The 18895-nt window shown below is 43.0% G+C and overlaps 1 protein-coding gene across 1 annotated transcript in view; it reads right to left on the bottom strand.

Annotated features, from left to right (window-relative positions):
- The window catches only part of LOC137509446 (scaffold attachment factor B2-like), a 996257-nt gene that overhangs the window by 67826 nt on the left and 909536 nt on the right, over nt 1–18895 (bottom strand). The window contains exon 10 of the mRNA XM_068233833.1: nt 17984–18075. Within this exon, the coding sequence (XP_068089934.1) occupies nt 18016–18075 (60 nt within the window). The 3' untranslated portion in view covers nt 17984–18015. The remainder of the gene's footprint in view (nt 1–17983; nt 18076–18895) is intronic.

The following is an 18895-nucleotide window of genomic DNA, read 5'->3' as shown; positions in this document are numbered from 1 at the left end:
GCGTTTAATTTTCCCACGGTCAGAAGAAGAATATTCAAAATCGATTTTCTCAAAAACTATAAGGTCTTTTTGAAAGATTTTTTTTCCTCTTGTTCACAATATTCTTCTTAACATTCCCTGCAAATTTGGTGTTTTTAGCTTTTAAGGGGGCTTTGCTATTAAACATTAAAGCCGGCGGGCAGATATTTTCCAAACGGCAGCAAAGCAGGGGTTAAAACGATAAATATCGTTCAGGCAGGACCAAAAAAAAAAAAACAGTTTTAAAACGATAAATTTCGTTCTGCACTATTTTAACCTTTAAAACGATAAATATCGTTTTAAACATATATCGGGCAGAAGGGGGCGCCATTTTTTGGCCGGCGCCATTTTTAACTAGACGCCTTTCTCAGTGCCCTGTCCTGTGTGAGTGTGTGTATTCGCCTCTCTCTTTGCCTCGTCCTCAGTGCTATATATCACAGAGAGAGACGGACAGACATCTTCTGCGGCACTTTATAGAGTACATAGTCATGTCACTGACTGTCCTCAGAGGCACTCCCAATATGTTATTCCTACCATAGTCCTAGGCTAATGTCCTACCATAACATTTTTATGTATTTACATAGCACTGACATCTTCTGCAGCACTGCAGCATAGTCATGTCACTGACTGTCCTCAGAGGAGCTCACAATCTAATCCTACCATAGACCTAGTCTAATGTTCTACCATATTATTATTATGCATTTATATAGCACTGACACCCTTTTGCAGTACTTTACATAGTACATTGTCATATCACCTCAGAGGAGATCTCAATTTAATCTGTATTATAGTGTACCATAAGTCCTAGCCTAGGCACCCTATGTTACTTAGCTTCCACTGCTCCATGGCACCTACTGCATGTCTGTCACCCACTACTTGTCAGCACCTATATACTACTGTCGTTTGTGTCTTGCTACCTGCCTATCACTACCTGCTAACCACTAAAATCTATTAATCTACCTTCTACTAGAATCCACTGATCACCACAAACTTCTCATGTGAATCGACCGATCACTACCAGCCTGCCACTAGAATAGCTAAATAATCAAGGTAATCAAGGCGGGTAAGTATTTACCTTTCTGAATCTGGTTTGCCCCATGAAAAGTAGTGATATAGCCCCTGCTAAAGCTTATACGCTGTGCCTGTACTGATAGTAATCTCACTGAAGAGTGGGCTGATCCCTGCTGCCTCCAGTATGTACAGTATAAACTGTTACTATGTGCCTGTACTGATAGTAAACTAGCTGCAGTGTGTACCGATCTCTGCTGCCTCCAATATGTACAGTATAAACTGTTACTCTGTGCCTGTACTCATAGTAAATTATCTGCAGCCTGTGCTAATCTCTGCTGCCTCCATTATGTACAGTGTAAACTGTTACTCTGTGTCTATACTGATACTTGCTGAAGTGTGTTCTGATCTCTGCTACCTCCAGTATGTACAGTATAAGCTGTTATGCTGGGAATAGACCATACAATTTTCTGTCAGATTTTTCTGTTAGAATGCATAATTAGATTATTTTCTGTAGAGACTGATTATTATCTCTGGTGCATTGTCTTCTGGTTATCTCCTGCTGAGTAGAACAATGCCTAATTGGTAGGCAGATAGATGGTTAGATAGATAATGTCCAACATGTTGGAATTTATCTATCTGGCAGGTAAATCTAACAGAAAATTGTACGGTGTATTCCCAGCATTACTCTGTGCCTGTACTGATAGAAAACTAGCTGCTGATCTCTGCTACCTCCAGTATGTACAGTATAAGCCGTTACTCTGTGCCTGTACTAGCTGCAGTGCCTGTGTGCCATCATGACGACATGCGCACCTGGAACGCAATGCGTTCCGGCTATGCGCCTCTGACATTAGGGAAGTGGAGGGGCCGAGCAGAGTGACGGCGTTACGCCGCCATTGCAGTACAGGTTACAAATACCAGCAGTCTGCCCACCCCACTTTGCAGCCTCCATAGATGCGCAGATGTGCGCGAAACGGCTGTCAGGCTTGAGCACCCAGCACTCACCGCACCTAAGGTAGCCCACCTCAACGTGGTATTGTGGGGTGTTTGTTCTGTCCTGGCATTTTAGGGGCTCTGGGCTGAAAGAAAAATGAGTGGTACAGATTCTTTCATTCACACTGATCAATGTTGAAAATGATCAATGATGAAAAAATCTCTGCCAAAAAATGTGCCCCCCCCCCCCCCCCCCCAAAAAAAAAAAAAGAGTGGAAAGGCATCTGCCAGGACATAGGAGCTCCACCCATCATCCAAACCCACTTCAGCTCGTATGCCCTGGCAAACCTGATTTCTCCATTCACATCATTCGATGTGGATGAATAAATCATTGCCAGAGTCTGTTTTTTTTGTTTTTGTTTTTTTGTTTTGTTTTTTTTGACACAAAGTGCTTGCCAAAGCATATGAACTCCTCAGCTCATATACCTTGGCAAACATATATTTTTTACTGCGGAGGATTTCTCCTCCGCAGTAAAAAAAAGATTACACAAAGTCGGTGCATGTAGCGTTCTGCAGCAATGCTTCTGTCAGGATGCACATCAGTGCTGTAGCTGGTCCACCTGGAAGGGTAATGGTTGTTGATAGAAAAAAAAAGCAGCAATGCAACAAATTTATTAACATTAACTTTTATAAACTTTTATGAACATTTCAAACCAAACATGAACATTTCAAACCAAACATTACTTTTTTGCTTACCTGTTTAGTTTTGTTTTTTGTTTTTGTTTTTTCTTACTTTTACCTTCCGAGGAGAAACCATGGGACAACGTGCAAAGTGCACAGAGATGTGGCGAAGTACATTATGCACTTTGTCCCAGGTGAAAGGAGAGGTTTCTGGCAGCTCTGTGTTTCTCAAAACCTAATGTCTACTTTCACACTGCATATTGGTGTATCCGGTGGGTCACGTCCACAACACTGCCAAAAACAGGCCTTCAGGGAATACCACGTTAGTTAGTACATGGTAGTCCCTGTCTGGCAAGTTAGAAGTGAAAAAAAAAAAAAAAACCCTGCGTCATAGACTTACATGACTTTTGGGCCGACACAGATCGCCCCAGGAGCTGCGTGGTAGCGTAGGCATGCGCTTGCGTTAAATCGGGCACTTCCGGCGCAGCGAAACGCAACATGGGAAGTATGAACTTCCCCATAGACTTTCATTAAGCAATTTGACACTGCACACCGTGTCAGTTTGAAAGGGCCCTGAGAGACCCTTTTGTTCCTGTACATGGGCATTTAATGTATTGTACACATTTTTTTGAGTCAAACCCATTACCCATGTTGAGGACAAAGCCCCAAAAATTTTTAAATTCAGAAACTGTAACTGGTTTCCACTGAAAAGGCTGGGCATAGAAGCTTTCCAGATGTCTCTGCCACAACTAAGTCATAGAGATCCTGGGTGAAGAACAGCTCAAAAAACTCAAGGGCCAATCCTAAAAAAGCTGTCTTCACCTGGACTCCAGAATGGGCACTACAGGTACGGCAGAACAAGGGGGTTGCCAATTGGGATTTGCCAGCACTTCTGGGAGTCTAGGGGCACTACGGGCCTGTGTTTGTGGTGGCTGCAACGGGGGTATTACTGCACGTGCCCCTGTACCGGCTTGAACTGCCCTGCTGGTGCTTGCCACTTCACCAGGGGATACGGCAATGCTGGTCCAGCATGTGCCTCGCTCACCATGTAAATCAAGATTAGCACTAGCTTTGCTGCAATTGAGGCTGATCTTGCATGACCTGTGGTCCAATGACACGGTCTTGGGTTTGCCTGACCATAGCAGGGACCTCAACCTCATTGTGTGAACTATTGGTTAGAGTGCCACTGCTGTTTACAGGTTCATATTCTGACCAGCTGGATTCTGATGAGTCAAGGCGAGAATCCTGTAGGCCTCTTTAGCAGAATACTTATTTTTTTGCCATTTTTGACTGATTACATTTAGGGGGTATTCCTCTGAGACTACCCAGGAAAAAAATAGCACACCTGTCCAGCAAAAAGGAGTGCTTACGAAGTTAAAAAAAAGCGGTGTTTGCTAACAAAGATCAAAACTGATCTTTATAGCACTGCAGCGATTGTATTGAGTTTTTGCAGTGATCAGAAAAAAAAATTCTGTCACTGCGGTGGGGCGGGCTGAACACAAGTGTGGACGAATGATCAGGTCTGATCGGACGAACACTGTATTTTTTGTGGAGCCTACGCTAAGGTGACCCTAATATACTGATTTAGATCTCTACGATCAGCATTGATCACTTACAGACTCTATTGAGTACCAATGCTGATTAGCGATAGCAATGACACTATAGCAATGACGCTATAGTGACTGCCGTGCGGTGGGCTGGGCCTAACAAAAGAGCCTAGCCAACTAACTGGCCTAACTGTTAATACTAGTGATACTAAAACAGTGACAGGTTTCACTGGTGGATAGTGACAGGGGGGCAGGGGGTTGATCAGCAGCCCACAGGGGGCTGATTAGGGGGTGACCAGTGGGCAATCAGGAGCTTACAGGAGGGTGATCAGGAGCTTACAGGGGGCTGATCAGCCTACAGGGGGGTGATCAGGAGCTTACTGGGGGCTGATGAGGGGCATTTTAGGATGTGATCAGTGGGTGATCAGTGACAGGTGGAGATCAGTGGGCGATCAGGGGATGAGAAAGGGGTGATCAGGAGCCTTACAAAGTGGTGAGGAGGAGGCAGCCAGTATAACACAGTTTACAAAATGTTATACTACGTCTATTCGTTTTTTTGGTTTCAATATATTTATTGATTTTATAACCGTACAATAAGAAAATGGCAAAATAAGCAATTGTACCCTGTGGGAGGCACTTTTAGGCTAAACATATCATGGCTTGGGACGCTCCGGCAGCCCATGGCATCATTTACCAGGGAGTCCAAGCCAAAATATCGGTCATGTGCAGCTTAAACAACAACAATAAACATAAAACATAAAAAACATAATCCTTATAAGTCCCACAACGACCAGAGCTGGGGACCGGTTCTCATAGACAGGGCTAAAGAGAGAGGGAGGAAACGTCCCGCTCTCCCTCTATGTTCCTCACCTCTTACCTAGGGGATGGCGTGGGGGGTAGGGGGATAAGGGAGAATGGGTGAGGGGGAAAGAGAAAGAAGAGAGAGCGTAAAGAGAGGAAGAAAAGGAAAAGAAGGTAAAGTCCCTGGGAGTCTAAAGGAGCTCAGTATACAGTGAACAATTTAGCGTCTAAGCCTGGGAACTCAAGTTCAATCCAGGGTTGCCATATACGACGGAACTTATTATGCGTATTCCGTAAGATACTTGTTAATTTTCCATTGACCATAAACTCTGACATGCGCATTTTGACTTCTGAAAAGTTAGAGGGTGTCTTCTTCCAATTCTTTGCTATTGTCATTTTAGCGGAGAGGAAGAGGAAGGAGGCTAGTCTGTTTTGATTTGCTGTAAGGCACCGCATATGTAAGCTCTAATAAAGATGGCAGTGGTAGTAAAAAAAAAAAATAATAAAAATCTATGTGTCATTACTAACTTCCTTCTGCCTACTAAAGGGGATCGCAAAAAGTCAAACTTTGAGGGTTCCTTTAAAAGGTATGTTTTTGAGATGTGGGAGGAAACTGGAGTGAACACAGGGAACCAACACAGACACAGGGAGAACATACAAACTCTGTGCAGATAGAGTCCTGGCTGGGATTCAAACTGATGACTCAGTGCATGCTAACCTCCACATTGAACTGTATTCCATCCATACACATATACCTACGTGCATGCATGCATGGTTTTGCTACACCAAGTGCTGGATATATGCTGTACAAAAGTAAAGAAAACAAGGGTACTTATGTGCTAGCTAGCGATTAGTTCAGATAATATCAAATAAAGTACTTGCTTCTCTCTCTCTCTCTCTCTCTCTCTTCTAAGGGGGGATTCCTGAAAGGTCTCTCGGCAAGTTGCGCACTACTACGCATGCGCTGGTGCAGCATTTGCCTACAAACTACACACGATGCACTGCGTTTGCCTGCAAAATACATACGCTGCACTGTGTTTGCCCGCAAAATACACAGGGTACTGGGTGCTGGCAACAGAGATAGACATATTAGCTGGATAAGCGAAAGTTTCCAGAGGCCAAACAAAAGAGCAGCGAGATTTCCGAGATCAGAAAGAGACTAAAAAAACTGACTGAACAAAGCATAATGCAAATTGCTAATGTTTTTCTTTCCCAAGGAGGTGCTCTCATAATGAAGAGTACCGTGCTGATGGTGATCCTAGGTTGCCATTTTGTCCTAGGAGACAGAGGGAAGGACATTCTCATGCACAATAAGGGGTTAATGAGAACACCAGGCCCAAGCATGTTGATGTTTGGAGAAAAAGGTACTGATCCTTTTGCACTTCCCTTTGGAATGGACCGAACAGGAAAGGAGGAAAAGATCACTAGTGCCAGGTGGAAACAAATTTCATGGCACAATATTGGTGAAAGGTATGAAGGGTCAAGTGTGCTGTAAGTGTGATGTGAACGGCAGCTTAAATCTGCTCTGGAATGTCACACTCCCGGAACCAACGCACTAATCCTAAGTCTTGTTAAAAGGTACATTGCAATACAATGGGTACATGCAAAAGGTGGAGTGTGTTGTTCAGGATTACCTTGTCTTGGTGCTCCGGAGTGGGGTTCTTCTAGACTGGAAAGGAGCGGGCAGTAAACGTAAATGTCCCTTCTCCTCCAGAAGGGAAGCGAGGAACCGCACCACAGCGGCCAACAGGGGGTGTTCCTGAAACAACTGTAGGTTTCGGTTCTTGGAAGAAGTCGTAAGAATCGAGATCCGGTCACATTTTCAGGTAACCAAGAGTGTGGGGAGAGCGATCCCAAGGAAGGGAGAGTCAACACAGGTAACACCATCCTCACTACATGGTTCACCATATGATACAGTCCTACACAGTCCATATTCAGCCACTTATCCTCATTCTAGTGAGGAGGGACTCTTAACCACTTCCCGACCGCCTAACGCACAGGAGCGGCCGGGAAGTGGAGCCCGCAAGGACCAGCTCACCCACAGAGGCGGCGGTCCTTGTAAGGGCATGACGCGATCCGTGACGCGATCCGGCACCTGTCACCGCTCACCCGCCGCAACATCCCGCCGGCCATATGGAAGCGCCGGCGGGATGTTAACCCCGCGATCGCCGCATACACAGTGTATAATACACTTTGTAATGTTTACAAAGTGTATTATACAGGCTGCCTCCTGCCCTGGTGGTCCCAATGTCCGAGGGACCACCAGGGCAGGCTGCAGCCACCCTATGTCGCACCCAAGCACACTGATTTCTCCCCCCCTGCCCCAGATCGCCCACAGCACCCCTCAGACCCCCCCCCCTGCCCACCCCCCAGACCCCTGTTTGCACCCAATCACCCCCCTAATCACCCATCAATCACTCCCTGTCACTATCTGTAAACGCTATTTTTTTTATCCCTGCCCCCTCCTGATCATCCCCCCCACCCTTCAGATTCTCCCCAGCCCCCCCCCCCCCTGTGTACTGTATGCATCTATTCCCCTGATCACCTGTCAATCACCTGTCAATCACCCATCAATCAGCCCCTGTCACTGCCACCCATCAATCAGCCCCTAACCTGCCCCTTGCGGGCAATCTGATCACCCACCCACACCAATAGATCGCCTGCAGATCCGACGTCAGATCACCTCCCAAGTGCAGTGTTTACATCTGTTATCTACCCTAAACACCCACTAATTACCCATTAATCACCCATCAATCACCCCCTATCACCACCTGTCACTGTTACCCATCAGATCAGACCCTAATCTGCCCCTTGCGGGCACCCAATCACCCGCCTACACGCTCAGATTGCCCTCAGACCCCCCTTATCAATTCGCCAGTGCAATATTTACATCTGTGCTTCCCTGTAATAACCCACTGATCACCTGTCAATCACCCATCAATCACCCCCTGTCACTGCCACCCATCAATCACACCCTGTCACTGCCACCCATCAATCAGCCCCTAACCTGCCCCTTGCGGGCAATCTGATCACCCACCCACACCAATAGATCGCCCGCAGATCCGACATCAGATCACCTCCCAAGTGCAGTGTTTACATCTGTTCTCTACCCTAAACACCCACTAATTACCCATCAATCACCCATCAATCACCCCCTATCACCACCTGTCACTGTTACCCATCAGATCAGACCCTGGGCCCCTTAGCGCACCTAGGCTGCAAAAAAAGTGTCACACGTGGTATCGCCGTACTCAGGAGAAGTAGTATAATGTGTTTTGGGGTGTATTTTTACACATACCCATGCTAGGTGGGAGAAATCTCTCTGTAAATGGACAATTGTGTGTAAAAAAAAATCAAACAATTGTCATTTACAGAGATATTTCTCCCACCCAGCATGGGTATGTGTAAAAATACACCCCAAAACACATTATACTACTTCTCCTGAGTACGGCGGTACCACATATGTGGCACTTTTTTACACCCTAAGTACGCTAAGGGGCCCAAAGTCCAATGAGTACCTTTAGGATTTCACAGGTCATTTTGCGACATTTGGTTTCAAGACTACTCCTCACGGTTTAGGGCCCCTAAAATGCCAGGGCAGTATAGGAACCCCACAAATGGCCCCATTCTAGAAAGAAGACACCCAAAGGTATTCCGTTAGGAGTATGGTGAGTTCATAGAAGATTTTATTTTTTGTCACAAGTTAGCGGAAGATGACACTTTGTGAAAAAAAACAATTAAAATCAATTTCCGCTAACTTGTGACAAAAAAATAAAATCTTCTATGAACTCACCGTACTACTAACGGAATACCTTGGAGTGTCTTCTTTCTAAAATGGGGTCATTTGTGGGGTTCCTATACTGTCCTGGCATTTTAGGGGCCCTAAACCGTGAGGAGTAGTCTTGAAACGAAATTTCTCAAAATGACCTGTGAAATCCTAAAGGTACTCATTGGACTTTGGGCCCCTTAGCGCAGTTAGGGTGCAAAAAAGTGCCACACATGTGGTATCGCCGTACTCAGGAGAAGTAGTATAATGTGTTTTGGGGTGTATTTTTACACATACCCATGCTGAGTGGGAGAAAGATCTCTGTAAATGGACAATTGTGTATAAAAAAAATTAAAAAATTGTCATTTACAGAGATATTTCTCTCACCCAGCATCGGTATGTGTAAAAATACACCCCAAAAAACATTATACTACTTCTCCTGAGTACGGCAATACCACATGTGTGGCACTTTTTTGCAGCCTAACTGCGCTAAGGGGCCCAAAGTCCAATGAGCACCTTTAGGCTTTACAGGGGTGCTTACAAATTAGCACCCCCAAAATGCGAGGACAGTAAACACACCCCACAAATGACCCCATTTTGGAAAGTAGACACTTCAAGGTATTCAGAGAGGGGCATGGTGAGTCCGTGGCAGATTTCATTTTTTTTTTTTGTCGCAAGTTAGAAGAAATGGAAACTTTTTTTTTTTTTTTTGTCACAAAGTGTCATTTTCCGCTTACTTGTGACAAAAATTAATATCTTCTATGAACTCACTATGCCTCTCAGTGAATACTTTGGGATGTCTTCCTTCCAAAATGGAGTCATTTGGGGGGTATTTATACTATCCTGGAATTCTAGCCCCTCATGAAACATGTCAGGTGGTCAGAAAAGTCATAGATGCTGGAAAATGGGAAAATTCACTTTTTGCACCATAGTTTGTAAACGCTATAACTTTTACCCAAACCAATAAATATACACTGAATGGGTTTTTTTTTAATCAAAAACATGTTTGTCCACATTTTTCGTGCTGCATGTATACTTGAAAAATGTCAGCACAGAAAGTTAAAAAAAATCATTTTTTTGCGAAAATTCATGTCTTTTTTGATGAATATAATAAAAAGTAAAAATCGCAGGAGCAATCAAATAGCACCAAAAAAAAGCTTTATTAGTGACAAGAAAAGGAGCCAAAATTCATTTAGGTGGTAGGTTGTATGAGCGAGCAATAAACTGTGAAAGCTGCAGTGGTCTGAATGGAAAAAAAGTGGCCGGTCCTTAAGGGGGGTAAAGCCCACAGTCCTCAAGTGGTTAATTGAAAGATTGCAAAGAGTACATTCTTCCCGACCTAAAGTACGCATTTTGCCTCAGGACATAAGGGGGGGGGGGGGGGGGAAGGTCCAATCAGGACAGTTGGGAACATATTTTGTCATGGAGATGCTAATCCATTTCCCAGAAGAAAGAGTACCAACAGTATTCTTCTGGGGAGGGCCACAAGGGTTAGCATGGGACGTGAGTTTAATGGGTCAGGGGACTTTTTGGAGTAGAGAGGTAGAATCCTGGGATACATCAGGTACCACCCCGGGGACTCTCTATGATGGAAGGGTGATGGGACTAAGCCAAGGGAGTTTAAAAATAGCGCTCTTAGTCCGGGAGGATAAAAAGTGGCCCTTTTCAGCTAAATCAACTGAGGACGAATCCAGTTATCATGGAGGCCCAGCTTCAATTGATCACTTGGCAGATTAACTTAGAAGAGTGGGTAATAACTAATATGTACCCTAACAGTAGCACTGTCGCTGCCACCCTGGTACAGGGAATAGTGTAACCAGAAGAAGGTCCCGGGATGTAGCAGATACAATCGTGGGAGACATGGGCGCTGGAATGGGGGTAGCAAACAGTGTAGACATTCAACAATTGCACAGAGGTGCCTGGCTCTTCACATATGCTATTGCTCCGTTGTTTTTGCCTGATGAAGTGGGATCAAACCTGCGAAACGTGTTGTATATTTGGAGTTCATAAATAAAATATATTGACTGTCTTTACTACAGTCGTTGTGTGTCTACTTGGAGGAGGTAAGTCCACCACTACCTCCTCTGTTTACCAAGAATTTGGTTTTTATGCTCATTTATCTTCCTTTTATCCTTTTGGCGCCTCTGTTCTCCTGCATAATATTGAGTCCACCCTTGGTGGAGGGTGGAACCCCCTTTTTTCTCATCTACAGAGAGCGACTTCTTATTCCTGAGTGGGGTCAGGAAAATCTCCCCACCTGCCTTTACAGTGGTTGCCTAATGGTAACCCTGGTTTGTGAGTATTAATATTTACTCTATCTAGTAACCATTTACCAGTACATATTACACTATTGGGGCTCTTGGTGTTCCTTGTTTTTGTCATTCAACAATTAGGCCCATTGGGACAACAGAACGTGGGTACCCAACATCATCTGAACTTGGTTTTGGAACAGTTAACGCACAACACCGCACAACACAACGTTCAGGGGTACACTCAAAGGCACATTCAAATAATTCTTCAGAAGATGATTGCACATGCTAGGGGTACTGCATAGGAAACAGCATATCTGTCTATGCAGACCGAGTTAACAGCGGATTTTAAGATAATGGCTCAAGCCTTATCAGAAGGTAAAACTCCTTTACAATTGAGACTTGACAAGGAGAGATTTATCGATTTTCCTGGGGAAGGATCTTTTACATGGAGGCACCGAGATTTCTGGGTAAACAGGTGGAAAGGGTGCGACAATTCTTTATGCACCGCTACTTCCTTAGTTCCTACCGATGGAAAAACCCAGGTAGTTTTTCTAGTAGTATCACTGGGGACACCTGTTTCATCCACACGTCTTACACCAGGACCTGTGAGGTCAACAAGTTTTGGTGCTAGACGGCGAGCTGGCTCAAAAACACAGAATGCGCAGCAGCCATTCAAAAGATCCATTCTAAAGCCAACCCAATATCTCCAGTGGCTGAGGGAAAAGTTTATTTTTTAAACATGATGTCTACTGACACATTCATACTACATTTTCATAATTGTTCTGACAAGGTTGATCTCCCAAGGGGAACTTATTGTGTAAGCGGAGATCCCATATGGATCCAGTCGTCAAGGTTTTGACACAAGACCACACTTTGTTACAACAGTTAAACAAACAGAACACTAAACTAGAGGTGATATTTCACCATGATCAAGGGGATCTTAAAGAGGTTGAACACAAATATAATCAGGTGAGTTCCAGTCTGACCTGGTGGAAAAGGTTTCTGGCGATGTTCCAGGGACACACGGACTGGGCCTCTGCAGTTCAAAACTTCTTTCTACACCCACTGGTCGTAATGATGGCGATTACAATCTTGGGCATCATTACACAGGTGTGTTTGTGTGTGAAATTACGCAAACAAATCAAGAGATTGGTGTCAGATAAACAATCTCATAAGACAATATTTCCAAGCTAAGCGACATACAAGTTTAGGTTTCTAGCTTCCAGCAGTACCTACGATGATGGAGCTGATTGTTTGAAGGTGTTTTTTTTAGTAGACACCTGGCACTGCTCCATTGCTTAAACAAAGTTTCACTTTTCCATAAACATGCACTTTTCCACAACCTCTCAACAGTTGTGATGCAAATGTTGAGAGTTTGGTCAATAGGGACCTAGAAGTAGGGCATTCCCATAGAGCCTGCTTAAAATCCTATCCTCGCCCAACCTTATAAGGTCATGTGAATGGGTGACAGATTCTCTCTTGTCTTGAATATTTGTTTGCATTTTCCATTTCCACCATGTTTTAGTCCAATGAAAATTAGCACCCTATTCTTATGGTCTATCTGGAATGCAAGACGAGAAAATAGAGCGCACTCAGGGAGCAGTATATATCAGATCAAGTAGAGCTGGAATAATCTCACCTTGTGAAGTAGCTGGCAAGCCCAGCATTACTTTTGTCCCTCTAGCTGGGGACTGGGCTTGGCAATTTAGCTGATTCTCCTCTGTCGTAGATAAAAAAAAAGAATCCGCTGGTATCTGTGAGTATCTGCCTGGTCTGTGTGCTTATTCTGCTAAAGGCTGCTGCACTACAGGCTGTGGCAGTAAGGGTTGACAGTCAGCACTGTTTAAATGGAGAGCTATAAAGAAACTTAACATGCAAAGAATGTTGAACTCATTGTGGACTTTCATAAAACTTCCTCCAACCCCCCTCATTGATGTGTTGGAGGTCGCCAGAATTCAAAGTGTTCGGTTCTTAAGCACAACCATAACAGGCAACCTTAGATGGGGGCAAAACACTACCAGAACTCACAGCAGAGACTTTTCTTCCTGCACCAACTGAAGAAATTCAGAATGCTACGGGAACTACTGACCAGCTTCTACAGGACAACCATCAAAACTCTGCTCCTCCATCATTCTCTTGTATGCAGGAGCAACTGCTAGGGATAAATACAAACTCCATAGGGTGCCAATACCCCTAATATTTATAACATAAGCACGGTGGCTTAGTGGTTAGCTCTCTCGCCTTGCAGCGCTGGGTCCCTGGTTCGAATCCCAGCCAGGGCACTATCTGCAAAGAGTTTGTATGTTCTCTCCGTGTCTGCGTGGGTTTCCTCCGGGCACTCCGGTTTCCTCCCACATTCCAAAAACATACAGATAAGTTAATTGGCTCCCCCTAATAAGTGGCCCTAGACTACAGTACTTACACTACATAATATATAGACATATGGCAATGGTAGGGATTAGATTGTGAGCTTCTTTGAGGGACAGTTAGTGACAAGATATATATATATACACTGTACAGCGCTGCGTAATATGTCGGCGCTATATAAATACTAAATAATAATAATAATTCAAAAGCAACTACTTTCAAGAATCAATGTCTTTAGTGAAAAACTGGATTATTTATTTATTGTATTTATAAAGCGCCAACATATTACGCAGCGCTGATTATGCAATGTTATTGATAGTAATTTGATGCTGTAAATGTTTGTACATCATTGGTACTTCCAGCAGGACTTGACCTCTGAACAGCAGGCATTGAAAGAAGAGCTGAGGAGTCTCCTCTTTGCTGATATAGGCTGATATGAGGAAGCGGGCTCAGACCTGCGGAACAGTTGCCTGTGCTACCAAAACAATCTTTTGTCTATACAAAGATTTTTCGTCATTGAGGTAAGCAACCTCAAACCACTTTTTAGCTTTTAAACTGCTTTTAAATGCTTTTATAAACCACCAGGGCTCCTCTTTAAACCAGATAGGGTTTTGTAGCATGTATGTCATGTGCATGTCATTTGTTTCTGTACTGCCACTTGCCTTGTGAACCACAAGCAATCCGGGGCACACAAATTTGGTGTACCTGGCGAAATAAAATTATTCTGATTCTAATTCTGAACTTACACAACTTGCATTCAAAACAGTTGCAGCAAAGGAGAACATTGGCTTCAAAAACAGCCTGTGCACAGTTTGCTCAATACTAGACTCTTCCACAGCATTGACGTGTCCTCTCGGAAGAGACCTAAGGGCTCTTTCACATTAGGGCAGATTTTCTGCGTTTCAACGCAAAGGGTAAAGTTTGCGTTACCCAAGGTGAAATGAAAGTCCATAGACTTTCATTTTAGCTTTCACATATAACGCAGCCTTTTTGTGCGTTGCGTTACACTGCACCCAGGCGCAGTTTTTCAGCCAACGCTAGCTTTATGCGTTACAATGTTAGTCAATGTAAAACGCACACTATGCGCGTTTTCAATCCGTTAACGCAGGCAATCAGTCCCAGAATGCAACAGAGGAACAATGTAGAAAGTTGAAAACTAAAAGAAAAAAAAATTACCTGCGTTTTTCTATGTGCTGTAACGGATTGAAAACGGATTAAAAACGCACACTCACTGCAGTGCAACGCATATCAAAACGCATTAAAAGGCATACAACAAAACGCATGCTTTGAGCGTTCTCCAACGCAAGCTCTGATGTGAAAGAGCCCTTAATAACTGACAATTAACCAGTTTACCCCGAAGTGGTTTTTACCCTAACTGACCAGAGCAAATTTCACCAGTCAGTGCTCCTCCCTTTTATTCCCTAATAAATGTATTACTACTTATCACAACAAAATGATCTACCTCTTTTTTTTGGCCACCATTTAGGCTTTCTGTGGGTAGTACATTTTGCTAAGAATGTTTTTATTCTAAATGTGTTTTAGCTGGAAAAATAAGAAAATAATAGAAAAAAATCAATATTTCTCAGTTTTAGGTCATTATAGTTTTAAAATTAAACGTTCTCCCGTGGTTAATTCCGACACATTTTGTTTGCACAGTTGTCCCGATTATTAAACCGTTTAAATGATGTCCCTATAACAATGTATGGCGACAATATATTATTTTGAAATATTTTGAAATATAGGTGTTATTTTTCTGTTTTGTCCGGTCCGTAATTACAAGCCCCTATGTAGTAAAGTTATAGTAATATTCCCTCATAAAATATAAAAGCTGAGTCCCTAAAACGACTATTTATGTATTTTTTTTTTACAAGTGTTTTTTTTGGGGGGTGGGGGGGGGGGGGCTTTGGAAGTATAAGTTATTCATTTTATTAATATTGTGTAGAAGTGTATGTGTATGTATGTGCCTGTATGTGTAATTAACTTTTTGTCCACAAGATGGCGCTAGTGAACACATTCCCATTTCATACGAAGTGTTCACTTTTTCTTTTTTACATTTTGTTGCACTGTGACGGCATCCTGTTTTATGAATGGACGCGGCTGCTGATCGCGGTCACATCCATTCTTTCCAGGCATTGCGAATGGGTAGAGGACCTCTTCCCCAATCGCAGCGTGAGAAGGGCCAAAAACATTATCAAGGACAACACTCACCCTGGAAATGCCTTGTTTGAGCTCCTTCCATCAGGTAAACGTTTTAGATCAATCCGCACACACACAAGCAGACTGAAAGACAGCTTTTTCCCATCCGCCATAAACTTGATGAACTCTGAATCCTCTCTGAAATAATTAACACTGTGCACAAATTGTTTAAACATCTGTAATACCTGGCATACTTGTATAATTTCTTCTCTTCCTTGTTACTATCACTATGTTCCCTATAAGCACCGTGGGGTTGTCATGAAAAGTAATTTCGTTGTGTTACACAATGACAATAAAGTGAACTGAATTGAATTGAATTGAATACGGATACCCGACGGTAAATAGTGGCGGGAGCGGCGCGCACACGTGCAGAGTGGCGGCGGGAGCGAGCGACTTATTAAAACGTCCTGTTGCCTGTAACAGGGTAAAACGGGACGTTTTAATAAGTCAGTTTGCCGTTAATAGGTTAAACATAGTTAAAACCTGGGGTTGCTATCCCATAAATTGTTCACACATTTTTCAAAAGAACTGCAAGAAATAGGCAACGCTACTAGGCTGCAAGTGACATGAAAACAACAGAGGTGGGCAGAGCCCCCCCCCCCCCCCCCCTCCCCGGGGCTTATACACACACCTTGAATGCAAATCAGATGCAAACTATGCACTAATCCCTAATCTAAATACATTGAATGCAAACTGATGCACATGAATGCAGCTAGCCACAAATAGACTTACATTTTTGTACAACAGGAGGAAATGGCAGCGCTTTCCAATAAAGGCTGCACCCGATTGACCAGCTGCATGGACGGGCAGTGCCCAAACATGGGCAACTTACACAACTTGCATTCAAAACAGATGCAGCAAAAGGAAGATGTTGACGTACCCTCTTGGAAGAGACCTAACACTACCTGACAATTAAACATAGTTTAATGTGGCTAGCTGCATTTATGTGTATCCATTTGCATTCAATGTATTTAAATTATTAGGGAACAGTTTGCATCTGATTTGCATTTAACCGGTTCAGCGCCGCAGTGCCGAAAATCTCATGCATCCGAGCAACGTTCACCTCCCATTCATTCGCCTATAACTTTATTGCTACTTATCACAATGAATTGATCTATATCTTGTTTTTCCGCCACTAATTAGGTTTTCTTTCGGTAGTACATTTTGCTAAGAATTATTTTTTTCTAAATCCATTTTAACAGGAAGATTAAGAAAGAAATGAAAACAATTCATTATTTCTCAGTTTTTGGCCATTATAGTTTGAAATTAATATACGCTACCGTAACTAAAACTCATGTATTTTATTTGCCCATCTGTCCCAGTTATTACACCATTTAAACTATGTCCCTATCACAATTTATGGTGCCGATATTTCATTTAGAAATAAAGGTGCATTTTTTCAATTTGCGTCCATCACTATTTATAAGCGTATCATTTTAAATAATATACTAACATATTCTCTTGACATGCATATTTAAAAAGTTCAGACCCTTGGGTAACTATTTATGTTTTGTTTTTTTTTTATTTTTTTTTTAATTAAAAAAATGTATGTAGGTAATTTTTGGTGTGGGAGGGAAACTGCTAATTTTAAATGTAAAATAATATTTTTTTTATTAAAAATGTATGTGGGTGCAGTTTACTATTTGGCCACAAGATGGCCACAGTGAAAAAAGTCCTGGATGCGAACGATCTCGCATCCAGGAACTAAAATGCTGAGCAGAAGTTTCCTGGGGGCAGAAATACCGCGCTAAGCGTCGGTATTTCTGCGGGGAAGTTAGATCGGTGTATGGGAATTATATTCCCATTCACTGATCGGGGGGCTAGCGGCGGGTGGCGGGAGCGCGCGCGGGGGCGCGCCCAATCGCGCGCACCAGCCAGGGGCAGCAGCAGTGCCAATCTGGACGAGGAAGCTCGTCCAGATAACCCGAACTGGTTAAGGTGTGAATAAGTCCCTTGAGGGCTCTGCACACTTCTATTGGTTTCATTGAATTTGCAGCCAAGACTATTCTCTTAGCAGTACAAAAAACCCCATAGAAAATTAAAATATTTTTGGGAGAAAACACTTCCCAAAGAAAGTTTTCCCCCCAATATACAAAACAAAACACACACACGCATGTATTTTAGGAGTCTTAGGTAGGGCTAAAGTAATTGCTGATTAAACACAGCTAAAACATCAAAACTGTTGTGGTCCTTAAGATGGTTTTATATGTCAGTCCTGAAGTGGTTAAAGTACAAAGGAAACCCATAGCTTGTTTACAAAACTGCAGCATTCAATTTAGAAAGTGCTTTGTTTCAAACAGAATGGTGAATTTTGATTAGGGATGAAATGCGCCCTAGGCATAAGTGATTCTTTTCTGGCAGTGCTATCGCTAACATGCTGTCATTATTATGTAAAACTAAATCAGATTACAAACCTTCCTGGCAGTGGCATAGCCCTTCCATCAGTTCACCTATCATAATTTCCCCATCCATCACGCTGATCTCTTCCATGGCGATCTGAATATTTCTATAAAATAAAGGTAAAATATATGAACACTAATGCAATGCTGCACATTTGTTTACCTATGAAAAACAAAAACTGTTACAGGTTATCCAAGAAAACCATACAGACCAAAAACTGTTATAAAACATAGAAATACAATTTCCTATTTTAAAGAAAATGGTCATAATTAAGTACTTTCCTGCTGTACCAATGAAGCTCAATGCATACTTATTTCGCTAATTTGAAATCTGAGCTATAATGCTTCATTATGCTATTATTATATTGAGCTATATTGCAACATACTTCAATGATAAAAATGACAAAATCCATACCGACACAGAGCCCTTTAAATTCTGTCTGCATCCCTGTGTTGTCCATCTTCACTATACTCTCTGAATAATCTCTCTCCTGTCTCCTGTCTAATCAAGAGTTGTGAATTGCCCAACAAGAGGAGCAGTTGAAAAAGTGACTGCCAAAAATGGGCGCAATTTTTATTTATTGATATATGTGGACGCAATTGTTATTTATTGTAATATAGAAAGTTGTTACGCTATTTAGCAGGCGACTGCACTTCAATTGAAATTTATTATATTATTGTTAGCGGGGATTAGGGGGTTAGGCACCACCAGGGTGGTCTTAGGGTTAGGCACCACCAGGGGAGTCTTAGGGTTAGGCACCACCAGGGGAGTCTTAGGGTTAGGCACCACCAGGGGAGTCTTAGGGTTAGGCATCACCAGGGGAGTCTTAGGGTTAGGCACCACCAGGGGAGGGTTCTGTGTGAAAGTAGCTGGACAGTGTAATGGTTAAGGGCTCAGCCTCTGACACAGGAGACCTGGGTTTGAAT

This window comes from Hyperolius riggenbachi, chromosome 1, assembly GCF_040937935.1.
Source record: "Hyperolius riggenbachi isolate aHypRig1 chromosome 1, aHypRig1.pri, whole genome shotgun sequence".
Classification (NCBI taxonomy): domain Eukaryota; kingdom Metazoa; phylum Chordata; class Amphibia; order Anura; family Hyperoliidae; genus Hyperolius; species Hyperolius riggenbachi.
Note: the sequence above shows the minus strand (reverse complement) of the source record. Positions and strands in the feature narration are given on the sequence as shown.